The following is a 17,870-nucleotide window of genomic DNA, read 5'->3' as shown; positions in this document are numbered from 1 at the left end:
GGTAGCCAAGAGGAAGTCAGCAGGTCCTGACAGGTCATGTCAGTATCTCACCCTGGTCTGGCACATCTTTTCTTTTACTGAGCGTAACAGGGCTGGCGTTAGGGGGTGGCAAACAGGACAGTTGCCCTGGGCCCCCATACTGCAAGGGGCTCGGAAGTCTGTCTCATGCTGAAGGAGGCATAGGCGGAAGGCCAGCTTTAGAGCCCCCTCCCCAGTTTCTGTCCTAGGCTCCTGAATGGAGTGTAAGAGAGCACAAATGTCATTATTGCCTTCCCACTTACCTGCCATAGGAGGGGGAGAAGATGTGCAGCCACAATGGTAGGGAAAGTTGACCATGCACAGTGTCTCATAGCCCCCACAGTCAGACACTTGCATGTCCTGCATCCAGGGCTGCCCAGTGCAGCAATGAAAAGATGGGAAGTTGCAGCTGAGGGGTAGCTGTTGGAGGTCTAGGGAAGGTTGGGGGAGTGGTAAAGGGACAGATAGAAAAATTGGTTCTGTGGCTGTGTTCACATTAATTTAATCCAACATTTATATTTCACCTATCACACAGAGGCCGAAGCAGATCACAATGGCAATAAAACAACAAAATACAGTGTCGTCATAATTAATAAAAAAAACACATACACACAATTCTGACTCTTTGAGCCCACCACATGTACCATAGAAAACAAGCAAAAAATCTCAGATAAGGCTATCATTGCAGAAAGAAAGTCTGCAGTGGTCTACAGAAACTAAAAATATGATCTCTCCATTCAGATCTCTAGAGACAGTCTGTTCCAACATATGGCAACAGCACCCCATAGAGTTCTCAAAGGCTTATAATCTGAGGTGACTTGATGAAGTGGAGGAGTTTAGAGCAGCAGACTGAGAACAAGGGGAGCCCAGTTCAAATCTTTGTGGTCTTAAGCAAGTCACTTAGGGGCCCTTTGCCATGCGTAGGGTTACCATATTTTGTCCTCTCAAAAAGAGGACACATGTCCCGCCCCCTGCCCCGCCCCACCCCTTTCACATCCCCGCCCCGTCACATATTCCCCTCCCCCTCCCCTCCCCCTGAGTCACATATTCCCGCCCCCTGCCCCTCCCCATCACCTCCCCTCCCCCGGGTCACCTCCCCTCTTCTCCCCTTACTTACTATCTACTGCCCTGGTGGTCTAGTGGTGTACCACTCAAGGTGGTGTACAGTAAGAATAAATCAAACATGAGCAATAGGCAATTACAGCAGTAAAAATATTCAAATAACAATACAAAGTATGGCATAGTATACTACTTACTATGTCAACACAATACGTAATAGAACATTATAATTGATAGTGAAGGGTATAAGCAAAGATGGAACATATACATAGGTAAGAGAGTAAGAAGCAGGGGCGTAGCCAGACTTTGGTGGGAGGGGGGGTCCAGAGCCCGAGGTGAGGGGGCATATTTTAGCCCCCCCCCCCCCCCCCCGATGCTGCTGACCCCCCACCACCACCACTTTTGATACCCCCCCACACTTTTGATACCGCCGCCGCCCCATCCCTTTCAACCCACCCTCCCGCCGCTGCCAACCCTCCCCGCCATGTACCTTTGCTGGCGAGGGTCCCCAACCCCCACCAGCCGAAGTCCCCATCAGCGCCGGTCTCCCACTCTGGCGCATTCGCTGATCTGGATTCTGTTTCTGTGAGTCCTGACGTCCTGCATGTAGGAACCTGCAGGACATCAGGACTCACAGAAACAGAATCCAGATCAGCAACGCGCCAAAGACCGGTGCAGAAGAGGACTTTGGCTGGCGGGGGTTGGGGACCCCCGCCAGCAAAGGAACCTGGCGGCGAGGGAGGGTTTTCGGCGGCGTAGTGGGGGAGGGTCGGTGGCAGGGGGGTGAAAGCAGGGGGGCCAGGGTCAAATCTGCGGGGGCCCATGCCCCCGTGGCCCCACCTAGCTACGCCCCTGGGAAGAAGAGTTAGAAAGTAAGGCGACTAATTTAAAGAAAGGTGCACATGAGGTCAGAGAGATGGTTAAATATTATTTCAGCTAGGGTAGGAGTGGATAAACATGTCCTGCTGCAGTATGTGCAGCCCAAGTCACTCCTTTTGTGTGTGTGTGTGTGTGTGTCAGACTAACAAGTCAGTTACTTGGGGTTGTTGCTTTACTTGGAACCCTCTCTTTTCTACTTTAGCACAAGGGTAATGTCAGTGTGGTAACTGGTTTACACTTCTCACACCTATTCTCCACCCATAGCACGCCCCCTTCCAAAAATTTTTTTTTTTAAATTAATAGCGCCTGATTACCACACGCTGTTGCCAAAACTAATGCAGGACCCGTTAAAGCGTTTAACACAGTTCAGTAAAAGGGCCTCTTAGACTGTGAACCCTCCAGGGACAGAAAAAGTCCTACTGTACCTGAAAGTGCACCACTTAAATAGTTTTGGGGCTTGTAGGTGGTTAAACATAAAATAACCTAGTGTCATCAAGCTCTTTACTGTGTAAGATGTACTTATTTCACTTGGTGTATGAAGTTGCGTTGCCGTTAGAAGACTCCAGGCAATAAACCATTCTTCTTTCATTTTTCAAAGGAGTATTCTTCATATCCAGGTTTTAATCAAAGCCAATACTCACAGTATTACAGCTCTTCCTTCAATTCTCCGTACGTATCAACTAATACTATCAGTCCATCAACCATCTCCGCAACCACATACTCTGCCCAGGAGTCATCACATGGCACCAGTCAGAGCACAGAAGCACTGTCTGGTAAGTGACCCAATTACCAAAAGAAGGAATGTGTACGTGAACTCTTCACCTTTGAATTTATTTGTCAGGAATGGTTTTAGTGGGTGTTTTTTTCATTAATGGTAGTCCAGTGATAATACTAAGAACGAACATGTAGCACCTAGGTAATCTAAGGTGCTGCCAAGACATATATTAACTGGTTGATATTCAGCTGGCAGCAGTGAGCATCCCAAGTATTTTGGGCAAGGGACTATAAAATATAGACTCAACTAAAGAATCAACTAAAGAACGTGGTGTGGAAGCTCAACAATATCCAAAGCAATCAAAAAAAAAATCCACAAAATGAAAAATGACTCTATTTACGGGGAAAAAGCCTCAAAGAGCTCCGAGATCAAAACTTAATCCCACGGAGCTTAAGCAGACACAATGGTCTTCTCTTCATCATAGGCAAAAAAAAAAAACCCTGGTGCCACAGATCTAAAAAAGATTTTTCTGTGGTCAAAAAAATATATTCAGTAAGAATTATATTGTTTTAAAGAAATGATATGTCTTCTGTAAGTAGATCACCAGTACTAGAGCATACCACGCTATCCAATGTGCACTATTACACTTATCTTTGTTGAGTAGTGTTCATTGGATGCTACTCTCTGCTCTCCGCTGTGCGGTCCTTCACTTGCTCAGTCCATAAATATATTTTACTTTGTCTTATAATAGGGGAATATACCAGCCAAAATGACCCATCAACACCAATAAAAGATGCAGAGAACGATCGGCACCACCGAGGTTGTGATGGTAAATTAAGGGGAAGATCAAAAAGAAACAATGACCCTTCACCTTCTGTTGATAACGAGATTGAGGTAATCACTTTTTTGATACGAGTCGGAAGAGATCTAGATGTCCTAAAAAGTATTGATGCCACTTCTGTACCAAGGGGTAACGGGGATGGGGAGCAAGAGGGTCTTTTTCCTTTCTTCCTTCCCTGGATTGTAGAGGGACCTTATTGAACACTCTACTGTTGATTTCCTTTTGTGACATCAGTTGTCAATTAGTTGTGTGAACGTGAAAACGATTCATAAAAAACGGAAAGTTGTATCTTCCCTTCATGTAGCATTGAACCCTTCCCTCTCATTTCCTTCTTGATAATAAGTGCATAAAGCATTAACTGAAATGGCCATTATGTGCATAAAGTAACAGACGACTAGCGCATTCATACATGTGCTAGGACGCCTACGTGGTATCCTCTAAGGGAGCATGAAAGTGGCATAGCATATAAATGCAAGGAAGTGTACACATAGGTGGAGAATGGGCGGGGCTTTCACATAACTTAGGGGCCCTTTTACAAAGGCACGCCAAAAAGTGGCCTTCGTTAGTATGGGTGCATGTGTTGGATGCACGCTGGACCATTTCTCCACTGCGTCTGGGAAAAAAAGGAATGGGTGTGCGGCAAAATTAAAGCCAGTGCGTGTCTATTTACAGCCTGAGCCCTTAATGCCACCCACTGACTTAGCAGTAAGGGCTAACGCGTTACCCGCGCTGTAACTGTCCAGCGCATGCAAACTGCCGATTACCGCCGGGAATGCCCCCCCCCCCCCCAGTAGAAAATAGAAAATTATTTTCTACTGCGGGTTTTCGGCATGTGCTAAACTCAAAATTACCGCCAGGCACTAATGCCGATTTGACTGCTCTAAGGTACATGTGCTCTTTGCTGTAGTTACATGACTGCAATCATGCCGGGCCTATAGCTAGTGTAACTGGTATCGCATAAATGCTTGGCATTACAGTGCTGGGTTACATTAGTATACTGCAACAGAAATCGGGTGCCCAGCTGCCGTTAAAGGAAAGGCTGTCACCATATGGCATCGAGGCATTTTATAGACTTTATCCCTAAGAAAGTTAATATTATCATAAACCGACTCTATATCAGTAGTCCAAGGCAATGTTCAACATAGACTTGTTAAGATAAAAATTCATATACTGGCAACTGGTATTCATGGATAAGGAGCAGGGCTTGCTGTCAGAATGGAAGTCCCAGGATTATATGATCACTTTTGGGTAGGTTGTTTAAATGAGTTAGGGCCCTGTTTACTGCGGCGTGTTAGCATTTTTAACGCGCCTACAATTAGTGTGCGCGTTAACCGTGTAGGCGCCTGTAGGGATATTGTAGGCGTGTACATGCTTAACTCACATTAGAGACGCTATCGCACCTATAATGTGGCTTTAGTAAACAGGGCCCTAAGTAATATATAATTTTATAATATTTTATAAGTGAATTTGCATTAGGTAAGACAATTTTCAAAGGTGTTCTGTGTTTACCCATGGAGAAAGGGCCCTTTAAAATATCCCTCCTTCCCTCCCTTGCATGTTACATAGTAACATAGTAACATAGTAGATGACGGCAGAAAAAGACCTGGACGGTCCATCCAGTCTGCCCAAGAAGATAAATTCATGTGCTACTTTTTTATTTGTACTGTCCTCTTCAGGGCACAGACCGTATAAGTCTGGCCAGCCCTATCCCCGCCTCCCAACCACCAACCCCGCCTCCCACCACCAGCTCTGGCACAGACCGTATAAGTCTGCCCAGCACTATCCCTGCCTCCCACCACTGGCTCTGGCACAGACCGTATAAGTCTGCCCAGCACTATCCCCGCCGCCCAACCACCAGCCCCGGCACAGACCGTATAAGTCTGCCCAGCACTAGCCCCGCCTCCCAACCACCAGCTCTGCCACCCATTCTAGGCTAAGCTCCTGAGGATCCCTTCCTCAGAATATGTTGTCCATAACAACATATTCTTTTCCTGCAGGGGAGGAGACAAGAGCAGAGTTAGGATGGACCAAAGAGAGAATTTGCTAGAAGTTTATTTTGAAATGCTGACTCATTCTTAACTCCGTATATTTTGCACTTTCAAGGCATGTCAGGTTCAGGCTACCATGGTGTTGGCCTGATTCTGGGTTTTTTTTGAAGGGCAAGTCCTCAAGGAGATTTTTTTTTTTTTAATGAACTTGAGGCTGGGCCCCCAGGTAGAAGGTATCTATAGGCCTGCAAGATCCACAGGGAGTCTGGAAACGTCCTTATTGATATTTCTTCTGCTCTTTTATGTTGCATTGCATTTTAAACAAAACTAGTAAGACTTTTGTAGGTAATTAGATCTACAATTAAACTAATTAGCCATCACCCAGGGAGATTTCCCCTCCAGACCTGGGCTAGCAAGGGAGCCTAGTAGTCTCTCAAGTTAGCTGTCTGAGATGGAAGGTATAAAAATAGAAGAAAATTGAAAATAACAAATTGAGTCAGTAGTGAGTGGGCCACATCTGAAGAAGGAAGGCAGGAATGGTCATTCCATGTCAAGTGGTCTGGTGGTCCCTGCGCGAAGGCTGCAGTATGGGGTCAAACAGATTATTATATCTCAGCAAGTATTGCATCGGCGAACGAAAAACTTTACCAATGTTCATTGGGGACATGTATGAATGTTCACAGAAAATTTCATCGAAATCCATGATGGTTGCGCAGGGACCACCAGACCACTTGACATGGAATGCTTAAGACATTGGAGCGTACCAGTAACAGGTAAATAATTGATGGCTGAGTAATTTATTCAGGGGCTTTTTACTAAGGCGCGTAGGCACCTATGCACGTCCAACACGCATCAATTTGGATCTACCGCCCGGCTACCGCAAGCCCCGGACGGTAATTCTGTTTTTTTATGCGTGTCCAATACATGCATCCAAAAATATTTTTTATTTTGTACCACGTGGCGCTAACTGGGCGGTAATCGACAGTGTACACGCGCTGACAATTACCGCCCGGTTAACGAGTGAGACCTTACTGCTAAGTCAGTGGATGGCGGTAAAAATTTTTAGTTTGCAGCACGTCCATTTTCAGCCATTTAAAAAAAAAAGGCCTTTTTTTTTCCAGGCGTACTGAAAAATGGACCTGCGCGTGTCCAATACGCACGCCTACAACAACGCAGGCCATTTTTCGGCACACCTTAGTAAAAGGACCCCTTAATGTTACAGTACCTCCGTTTGTAATGGGAACAATTCTTTCTCGTCTCTGCATGCAACCTAAAATTGCCGCAGGAAGGCAAATAAATGAGTATCACGTGTGCTTTGCTTCAACTTGGTGGAAAAACTATCTTTTTCACTCTATCGGAGACTCTTTTCACAGACTTCTGCTCACAAGCACATTTGTCTCTCTTCTTTCATCACAGCGTGTGTTTGTGTGGGATCTGGATGAGACGATAATTATTTTTCACTCCTTACTCACGGGAACGTTTGCGACCAGATATGGGAAGGTAAATGCAATAAATCTTTTCCTCTTTTTTTTTTTTTTTAATGACTATTTGTCCCGGCAGATTTCATTGGGAACTGTGGGGGCAGTCAATATGACATCCTTTCAAGCAGATGTAGCCTATTTGGTTCATATAGATTTTGTCTAAATAAGTCAAATGGCTTCCCCCCCTCTCCCCTCCCCGCGAACATGTGAAAATTGAATTAGTTTCCCTTCCTACTGCAAAGTTCTTCCTTCAAAAGCTTGGGTTGTTCAGCTTCTAGGCAGCGTTTAAGCTGTTGTCTATAAATTGTTTGTCCCCTTGGAGAAATGGGCTACATTGGAGCCAAGAAAAAGCAGTATATGAGCCAAAGATCTTGGTGATTGATTCTGTTGTACCGTACTGTAGAAGGTGGACATTAGCTTCAATTTTATGACTTTTTATTTTTAAATAACACTTCTAAATCATCCGCTAGGAGCCCTATCCTGTCACAAGATCATAGCACAATTCTGCATCTTTATCACACATTAACTCAGCAGCACAGTCCTGACAGGAGAGAGAAGAATAGTTAGATCAAGGCATAGATATGGGGATCAGATTATTTGCCCTCAGTCAGAAAGACGTTTTGACCCCCTGTGAGATGACTTGTAGCACTCCAGTAATTAAAAAGCAGGGAGCTTCATGGTTTGGAAGCTTTAGGCACGGTTTACAGAATAGCACTTAAGCCCGGGAATCGTGCCTAACTTTAGGCCGGCCATTTGCACCAACCTGAAATGCGGTGCAAAGAGTTCTCATCCCAAAACGCCCTTCATATAATAGCGTTGAGCACCGAATTTTGGAAAGAGTGAACAAGTGATTCTCGTTATGTTTATTTTCTGCTCATTTTAGTGTTTTAACGACATGCAACATGGGATATGTTGGCATTTCCAATGTTGTTACAAGTGACAGCCCATCCCTAGAGGTTTTTGTCATTGCTTAACAGTAACACAGTCTGTTGCTGCTTAGGCTTGGCTAGGTATGAAGTATTTATTTATTTATATATTTATTATTAGGATTTATTTACCGCCTTTTTGAAGGAATTCACTCAAGGCGGTGTACAGTAAGAATAGATCAAACATGAGCAATAAACAATTACAGCAGTAAAAATATTCAAAAACAAAGTATGGCGTGGTATACTATTTACAATGAAAACGGTAACGGAATTCAAAAATGCGTGGGATAAACATAAAGGAATCCTGTTCAGAAGGAATGGATCCTCTGAAGCTTAGCGGAGATTGGGTGGCAGAGCCGGTGGTGGGAGGCGGGGCTAGTGGTTGAGAGGCGGGGCTAGTGTTGGGCAGACTTCTATGGTCTGAGCCCTGAAAATGGCAGATACAAATCAAGGTCGGGTATATACATAAAGTAGCACATATGAGTTTTTCTTGTTGGGCAGACTGGATGGACCGTGCAGGTCTTTTTCTGCCGTCATCTACTATCCTGCTTATTTTCGAACAAGAAGGCCGTCTACAAATCGGGATATGGCCGGCCATCTCCTCAAGCCAGCTGCTTTTCAACTGCTTTTCGTCGCAGGGCCGGCCAAAGTTCAAGGGGGCATTTCGGGAGGGTATGGAAGACGGGGCGGGGGCGTGGTTATGAGATGGCCGGGTTCAGCGGATAATGGAAAAAAGAAGGCTGGTTCTGACGAGCACTTCGCCGACTTCACTTGGTCCATTTATTTTTAGGACCAAGCCTCAAAAAAGTGCCCCAACTGAGCAGATGACCACCGGAGAGAATCGGGAATGGCCTCCCCTTACTCCCCCAGTGGTCACCAACCCCCCCCCCCCCCCCCTCCAAAAAAAAAAAAAATTTTTAATCATTTTTTTGCCAGCCTGTATGCCAGCCTGAAATGTCATACCGAGCTCCATGACAGCAGTATGCAGGTCCCTGGAGCAGTTTTTAGTGGGTGCAGTGCACTTCAGACAGGTGGACCCAGGCCCATCCACCCCTACCTGTTACACTTGTGGTGGTAAATGGGAGCCCTCCAAAACCCACCCAAAACCCACTGTACGCCCCTTCACCCCTTAGGGCTATGGTAGTGTTGTACAGTTGTGGATAGTGGGTTTGGGGGGGGGGATTTGGGGGGCTCAGCACACAAGGTAAGGGAGGTATGCACCTGGGAGCAATTTTTGAAGTCCACTGCAGTGCCCCCTAGGGTGCCCCGTGGGTGTCCTGGCATGTGAGGGGGACCAGTGCACTACAAATGCTGGCTCCTCCCATGACCAAATGCCTTGGATTTGGCCGGGTTTGAGATGGCCGCCATTAGTTTCCATTATCGGCAAAAACCAATGGCGGCGGCCATCTCTAACGCCGGCCATCTGTAACACCAGCCCAAATGTTGAGATTTGGCCGGCCCCGACCGTATTATCGAAACAAAAGATGGCCGGCCATCTTGTTTCAATTATACGGTTGGGTATGCCGCTTTCCAGGGCAGGCCTTAGAGATGGCCGCCCATATAGATGGCCGGCCCCGTTCGATTATGCCCCTCCACGTTACTATGTTACAATGTCAACACAATACGTACTAGAACATTATAATTGATAGTGAAGGGCAAAGCAAAGAGATAACATATAGATAGGTAAATATGGTTTATCAATTAGGGAAACCTAAGAGGCCCTTTTACGAAGCTGTGGTAGTGCGTGCCAAATCAACCCTACCGCCGGGGTAGCGCAGGCACCCGGTGGTAATTCTGAAGTTGGCAGGCACAGTTTCCCATGATAGAAAATAATTTTATATTCTCTACCATGGGGGGCTTTCCTGGCGGTAATTGGCAACATTGCCAGGTGCTGCCTGATTACCACTTGAGTGGTGCCCTTACTTCCTTCTACATAAGTACATAAGCATCGCCATGCTGGGACAGACCAAGGGTCCATCAAGCCCAGCACCCTGTCACCGACAGCGGCCAAAAGAACAAGCAATTTGTCCCACCCATCCTAGAAATACTGTGTTATTCCCTCGTCCATTCAATAACATTCTATGGCTTTTTCCTCCAGGAAGCCGTCCAACCCTTTTTTTGAAGTCCACTAAGTTAACCGCCTTAACCACCTTTTCCGGCAGCGAATTCCAGAGTTTAACTAAATAGATGGCAGAAAAGGATCAGGCAGTAAATAGCCGGGCACTAATTTTAATATTAGCACATGGACATTTACTGCCCCATTTTTTAAAAAAAGGCCCTTTTCCCGCAAGCATGGGAGTTATAATTAGGCAAGAGTTGGAAGTAAGTTGAACAGTTTGGGGAGGAGTACACTGGGGAGTAAGACAAAATTTGATATCATCATTGTATGGAGTTTATTTGCTGTTGTGGTTGATCACATCTAATACTGGTAATAGACTGCCCCAATTTGATTGACTGCACTTTTGTGTCCTTTAGATTGTAAGCTCCTTCGAGCAGGGACTGTCCTCTGTGTTAAATTGTACAGCGCTGCGTAACCCTGGTAGCGCTTTATAAATGTTAAGTAGTAGTAACACTGGTATTGATAGTGCAATCTTTGTACCACAGTTTGATGTTAATATAAAAAAAGTTTAAATATAAAAATCTTTTACATAAATTGTATTTTCTTGGGGTCTGCCCAGCTTCTTGTGATCTGTAAACCGCATAGAACTCAAATGGGACTTTGGGGGGTAGAAGCACACTGCTGACCCTGTTGCCATTTATCATATATTCTTATCGTTGACTTCCTATCACCCCAACAACGTTTAGCCACCTCTCTTTGTATGATGTTCAGATCTATCTGTAATAGTAAAATAGGAATGAGCTACATAACATACAACCATCTAAATATTTTTATTTTATTATTTTAACCTGAATGGTGCACTCTTTAAAAAATAAGTAAAAGACAGCCAGATTAAGGGCATTTGAAGAAAAAAGAAAAACAAAACTGGCACAAGACACTTTTTTTTACCGTAGCTTAGTAAAAGAGCCCCTAAGGTAGCTGAGAATGAAGGCTCATTGCACTGTGTTCCCTAAAAGAGTCCAGTTCTGATTGAGCTGAAAACCCAAATGAGGATGCAGAAATTTCAGGGCCAATAAAAAAAAAAAGTTGTATCTCTCTATATAAAAGGCAAAACCAACGTTCTATGAAGCCTCCAGCCGGAAGTGTGAAGGGGGCGAGATATCCGGTTTCCCTATGAGTGTCTGCCCCGCCCTCTCTGTAACACAGTCAGTGAAGGAAAACAGCAGAGCACGAAATCAAATCGCTGGCTCTGTAACAGTGAAGGACTCAGAGGGGGGAGGGGAGAGAGGCCAGAGGGCAGGGACACACACACTCCCACATGCACACAGAAGAAAACATTGCTAGCCCCCCTTTCATTTGCATCAGAAACAGGGCTTTTTTACTGAAGGACTCAGAAGGGGGAGGGGAGAGAGGCCAGAGGGCAGGGACACACACACTCCCACATGCACACAGAAGAAAACATTGCTAGCCCCCCTTTCATTTGCATCAGAAACAGGGCTTTTTTACTGAAGGACTCAGAAGGGGGAGGGGAGAGAGGCCAGAGGGCAGGGACACACACACTCCCACATGCACACAGAAGAAAACATTGCTAGCCCCCGTTTCATTGGCATCAGAAACGGGGCTTTTTTACTAGTTTTTTAATAACTGCCACCATAGAATTATTTTCATAAAGCGCTGCTTAAACCACCAGTTGCATAGATTATTATACTTTGATATGTACTTTACTTGGATGAACTGCCCTTTATCATTTTTCTGTATGTCAAATCAATATAGTTGTTCAGCAGAACCCACTGCAAAGGAAAACCACAGAGTACAGACGAAATAAACTCTGACTTGGAAACAGTTTCAGGGGTTGAGAATTTCCTGAATTCCATTTCTCTTAAAAAAAAAACACAAAACGTTTCTGATGCAAACAGAATTTAAATCTCACTGCACAGTTTTCTTGCAAGAGACAGAATGAAAGCTACCGTTTCATCTACTTTCTAATTATTCCCGAAAGGGAAAAGACATTTGACCGCACAGTTTCCCCTTTGATGGATCCTTCATGCTATTGTGTACATTCAAAGGATATCATTATGATCGAGCCAAAAAATGCTGATTCATTTCACGGGGGATTTTAAATTATTTAGGAATTTTTTTAAGTGGTAGGGTGGTGATACTTTTCACATATATATATATACTAGACTTTGAGCCCGTAAAAACGGGCTATTATAGGAAGGGGGGGGTTGAAAGGCCCGCCCCCACCGCCGAGTTCGCCGCTGCCCCTCCCCCTCCGAGTTCGCGCCCCCCCCCCCCCCCCCCCCCACCGAGCCGTCACCACCCACCTTCCACCCGGCCGGGCCCTCGCTCCGCTATTGAAACAGCGAGGGTCCGGGAACGCAGCACTGAGCTCCGCTGAGCTGCCGACGTCGGCCTTCGTTCTTCTTCTCTGCCTGTCCCGCCCTCGTGTGACGTAACGTCATTGAGGGCGGGATAGAGGCAGAGAAGAAGAAGGAAGGGCGATGTCGGCAGCTCAGCAGAGCTCAGTGCTGCGTTCCCGGACCCTCGCTGTTTCAATAGTGGAGCGAGGGCCCGACCGGGTAGAAGGTGGGTGGCGGCGGCGACTCGGGTGCGGGGAGCGTTAGACGGCGGTGTCCCTCCATCAGCAATGCGCAGTACAGACCCTCTGTGTTCCGCCCCCCGTCATCACGTATTGACGTGGGGGCGGGGCAGAGAAGGTCTCTACTGCGCATTTGCGAGTGAGTACGGTCACTCGCCGTTTATATGTTTGATATATATATATTTTTTTTTTTTTTTGTTACATTTGTACCCCGTGCTTTTCCACTCATGGCGGGCTCAATGCAGCTTACATGGGGCAATGGAAGGTTAAGTGACTTGCCCAGAGTCACAAGGAGCTGCCTGTGCCTGAAGTGGGAATCAAACTCAGTTCCTCAGTTCCCCAGGACCAAAGTCCACCACCCTAACCACTAGGCCACTCCTCCACTGTTGCTACTATTTGAGATTCTACATGGAATGTTGCTATTCCACTAGCAACATTCCATGTAGAAGTTGGCCCTTGCAGGTCACCAATGTGGCCGTGCAGGCTTCTGCTTCTGTGAGTCTGACGTCCTGCACATACGTGCAGGACGTCAGACTCACAGAAACAGAAGCCTGCGCAGCCTTCTACATGGAATGTTGCTAGTGGAATAGCAACATTCCATGTAGAATCTCCAATAGTATCTATTTTATTTTTGTTACATTTGTACCCTGCGCTTTCCCACTCATGGCAGGCTCAATGCAGCTTACATGGGGCAATGGAGGGTTAAGTGACTTGCCCAGAGTCACAAGGAGCTGCCTGTGCCTGAAGTGGGAATCAAACTCAGTTCCTCAGTTCCCCAGGACCAAAGTCCACCACCCTAACCACTAGGCCACTCCTCCACTGTTGCTACTATTTGAGATTCTACATGGAATGTTGCTATTCCACTAGCAACATTCCATGTAGAAGTTGGCCCTTGCAGATCACCAATGTGGCCGTGCAGGCTTCTGCTTCTGTGAGTCTGACGTCCTGCACATACAGTGGGGGAAATAAGTATTTGATCCCTTGCTGATTTTGTAAGTTTGCCCACTGACAAAGACATGAGCAGCCCATAATTGAAGGGTAGGTTATTGGTAACAGTGAGAGATAGCACATCACAAATTAAATCCGGAAAATCACATTGTGGAAAGTATATGAATTTATTTGCATTCTGCAGAGGGAAATAAGTATTTAATCCCTCTGGCAAACAAGACCTAATACTTGGTGGCAAAACCCTTGTTGGCAAGCACAGCGGTCAGACGTCTTCTGTAGTTGATGATGAGGTTTGCACACATGTCAGGAGGAATTTTGGTCCACTCCTCTTTGCAGATCATCTCTAAATCATTAAGAGTTCTGGGCTGTCGCTTGGCAACTCGCAGCTTCAGCTCCCTCCATAAGTTTTCAATGGGATTAAGGTCTGGTGACTGGCTAGGCCACTCCATGACCCTAATGTGCTTCTTCCTGAGCCACTCCTTTGTTGCCTTGGCTGTATGTTTTGGGTCATTGTCGTGCTGGAAGACCCAGCCACGACCCATTTTTAAGGCCCTGGCGGAGGGAAGGAGGTTGTCACTCAGAATTGTACGGTACATGGCCCCATCCATTCTCCCATTGATGCGGTGAAGTAGTCCTGTGCCCTTAGCAGAGAAACACCCCCAAAACATAACATTTCCACCTCCATGCTTGACAGTGGGGACGGTGTTCTTTGGGTCATAGGCAGCATTTCTCTTCCTCCAAACACGGCGAGTTGAGTTCATGCCAAAGAGCTCAATTTTTGTCTCATCTGACCACAGCACCTTCTCCCAATCACTCTCGGCATCATCCAGGTGTTCACTGGCAAACTTCAGACGGGCCGTCACATGTGCCTTCCGGAGCAGGGGGACCTTGCGGGCACTGCAGGATTGCAATCCGTTATGTCGTAATGTGTTACCAATGGTTTTCGTGGTGACAGTGGTCCCAGCTGCCTTGAGATCATTGACAAGTTCCCCCCTTGTAGTTGTAGGCTGATTTCTAACCTTCCTCATGATCAAGGATACCCCACGAGGTGAGATTTTGCGTGGAGCCCCAGATCTTTGTCGATTGACAGTCATTTTGTACTTCTTCCATTTTCTTACTATGGCACCAACAGTTGTCTCCTTCTCGCCCAGCGTCTTACTGATGGTTTTGTAGCCCATTCCAGCCTTGTGCAGGTGTATGATCTTGTCCCTGACATCCTTAGACAGCTCCTTGCTCTTGGCCATTTTGTAGAGGTTAGAGTCTGACTGATTCACTGAGTCTGTGGACAGGTGTCTTTCATACAGGTGACCATTGCCGACAGCTGTCTGTCATGCAGGTAACGAGTTGATTTGGAGCATCTACCTGGTCTGTAGGGGCCAGATCTCTTACTGGTTGGTGGGGGATCAAATACTTATTTCCCTCTGCAGAATGCAAATAAATTCATATACTTTCCACAATGTGAATTTCCGGATTTAATTTGTGATGTGCTATCTCTCACTGTTACCAATAACCTACCCTTCAATTATGGGCTGCTCATGTCTTTGTCAGTGGGCAAACTTACAAAATCAGCAAGGGATCAAATACTTATTTCCCCCACTGTACGTGCAGGACGTCAGACTCACAGAAACAGAAGCCTGCGCAGCCTTCTACATGGAATGTTGCTAGTGGAATAGCAACATTCCATGTAGAATCTCCAATAGTATCTATTTTATTTTTGTTACATTTGTACCCTGCGCTTTCCCACTCATGGCAGGCTCAATGCAGCTTACATGGGGCAATGGAGGGTTAAGTGACTTGCCCAGAGTCACAAGGAGCTGCCTGTGCCTGAAGAGGGAATTGAACTCAGTTCCTCAGTTCCCCTATCATCTTAGGCCTATTTATTGGTGAGATGCAGGGTATGTTTCAACAAAAATAATAGCATCTCTTCTAGGTAATATTATGGGGCCCTTACAGAGCGGTGGTAAGCCCAACACAGGCTTACCGCTCGCTCTTTCGGGACTACCGCCATCAGGGACAAAAAAAAAATCACTTATCTGATATCATTCACTGCACTTTTCTTGATATCGTATTTCTGCATGATGTTATGTAGTGTTCTCTTTCTCAACAGTTCCTTCCCAGAGGACTCTAGCTCACATTTAAACTACTCACATGAACGTCCCCTCCCTGTCAGAGTAACGTATGCTGTCATTCTGGATGTCAAATCACTGTCATTTCAACATTTACTTTACTTTGCTTTATTTTTTAATAGTCACCAATAGTCCCACAAAGAGCTCAGAGCGACTTACAACAAGAAATGAAGTACATTTTCTCAGTTCATACCTCTTGCGACTATTAAGGTCAGCATTTTAAGAGTTCAACCAGGCAGGAGACAGAGACTCCTGCCCAGTTAAACTCTGCTGAGCTGCCCAGCCGTTAACCAGGAAGTCTGTTGAATATCAGCTCTGACCTGTCATTCCCTAACCAGCTAGGTTAAGGGTGGTCTGGGGGTGGGGTTTTGGCAGAGCCAGTGGCAATATCCAGTCTGCTAACTAAGTGGCCCTTTTACGAAACGGCAGTAAGCCCAACGCTGGCTTACTGCTTGCTAAAAGGGAAGTACTGCTGGGCTACTGTAGCAGTCCAGTGGTCGTTCTCTCCCCCAGCACCGTTGTGTACCTGGTGGTAATCGAGCAGTGCCGCACGCTGCCTGGTTACTGCTGGGTTAGTGTAGGGGCCCTTACCGCCACCTCAGTGGGTGGCGGTAAGTGCTCCCCCCCAAAATGGCCACACAGCAAATGCTTCACTTGCCATATGGCCATTTCTATAGTAACATAGTAGATGACAGCAGAGAAAGACCTGTATGGTCCATCCAGTCTGCCCAACAAGATAAGCTCGTATGTGCTACTTTATGTGTATACCTTACCTTGATTTGTATCTGCCATTTTCAGGGCACAGACCATAGAAGTCTGCCCAGCACTAGCCCCGCCTCCCACCACCAGCTCTGCCACCCAATCTCCGCTAAGCTTCTGAGGATCCATTCCTTCTGAACAGGATTCCTTTATGTTTATCCCACGCATTTTTGAATTCCGTTACCGTTTTCATCTCCACCACCTCCCGCGGTAGGGCATTTCACATATCCACCACCCTCTCCGTGAAGAAATACTTCCTGACATTTTTCTTCAGTCTGCCCCCCTTCAATCTCATTTCATGTCCTCTAGTTCTACCGCCTTCGTATCTACGGAAAAGGTTAGTTTGCAGATTAATACCTTTCAAATATTTGAACGTCTGTATCATATCCCCCCTCTTTCTCCTTTCCTCTAGGGTATACATGTTCAAGTCAGCAAGTCTCTCCTCATACATCTTGTAACGCAAATTCCATACCATTCTTGTAGCTTTTCTTTGCACCGCTTCAATTCTTTTTACATCCTTAGCAAGATACGGCCTCCAAAACTGAACACAATACTCCAGGACTTATACAGAGACAACAACACTTTCAGAAAAAGGAATCCTGCCTTTTACCCACTGCGATAAAAGGGGGCCTCAGTGCATGTCAAAAACACGCATCGATGCCAGTGCAGCCCTCTTTTGCCGCAGCTTCGTAAAAGGACCCCTCAGGAAGAAGATAAAGTTGGACAGCAGAAATGCTGTCCTAACTTTATCTGTTGAGTTAACTGGACACTGATTTGAATATTGACTGGTGCCCAGTTAATTAACCTGGATATTCAGTGCCGGAGGCCAGACGTGCTCCGGCATTAAATATCCAAAGTTAATTCAGCCTGTGGCTGTGAGCAGCTTACAAGTTGCTTAGGGCTGCAGGCTGAAGATCAAGTCCATTGTTTCCAATTATTTTAAAATGCTGTTCCAATCATCTCTCCTGTGGAGTGGAGGAGTAGCCTAGTGGTTATTGCAGTGGACCTTGATCCTAGGGAACTGGGTTTGATTTTTTTTTTCAACATTACCGATCAGACTGTCTCATCTGCGATCTAGCAAGGATTCACATAAACGGTCTTTTTGAAGACCACCATAATCCATCATCGCTACTTCTGGACTCTTATTTTTTTTTCTTTAAGCATACAGACTCCTGATGCAGACCTTCTGGCCGAAACAAAACGTTGTGTCGAGTCATTTTATTGTTCAATAAACTTTGCTTTATTTTTAATACTGCTGTGGTCCGGTCTTTGGGAATCCTAGTTTATATTCCCACTTCCCTCTGTTTTTGAGTTTCTCCGTGGGACTTCTTGTGGATTCTCTTTTGGAAAAAAAAACAATAAAAATGCTTGGAGTAAGACCATCACTTAACATTCAAACCATAAGTCTCTTCGGTTGCCTGTAAAACTTTCAAATCTCTTTGGTAGCTAATATGCATAAGGAACGACTTCTC

General features: G+C 45.8%; 1 protein-coding gene across 2 annotated transcripts in view; it reads left to right on the top strand.

Annotated features, from left to right (window-relative positions):
• EYA2 (EYA transcriptional coactivator and phosphatase 2) overlaps nucleotides 1–17,870 on the top strand; it is a 298,678-nt gene that overhangs the window by 189,857 nt on the left and 90,951 nt on the right. The window contains exons 7-9 of one of the 2 annotated variants that reach the window (XM_030212905.1): nucleotides 2,555–2,729; nucleotides 3,423–3,565; nucleotides 6,917–7,000. In XM_030212905.1, the coding sequence (XP_030068765.1) occupies nucleotides 2,555–2,729; nucleotides 3,423–3,565; nucleotides 6,917–7,000 (402 nt within the window). The remainder of the gene's footprint in view (nucleotides 1–2,554; nucleotides 2,730–3,422; nucleotides 3,566–6,916; nucleotides 7,001–17,870) is intronic. The other variant, XM_030212906.1, reaches the window with a different exon arrangement.

The sequence above is a fragment of the Microcaecilia unicolor genome, chromosome 8, assembly GCF_901765095.1.
Source record: "Microcaecilia unicolor chromosome 8, aMicUni1.1, whole genome shotgun sequence".
NCBI classification, from domain to species: Eukaryota; Metazoa; Chordata; class Amphibia; order Gymnophiona; family Siphonopidae; genus Microcaecilia; species Microcaecilia unicolor.
This window is presented reverse-complemented; position numbering and strand designations above follow the sequence as displayed.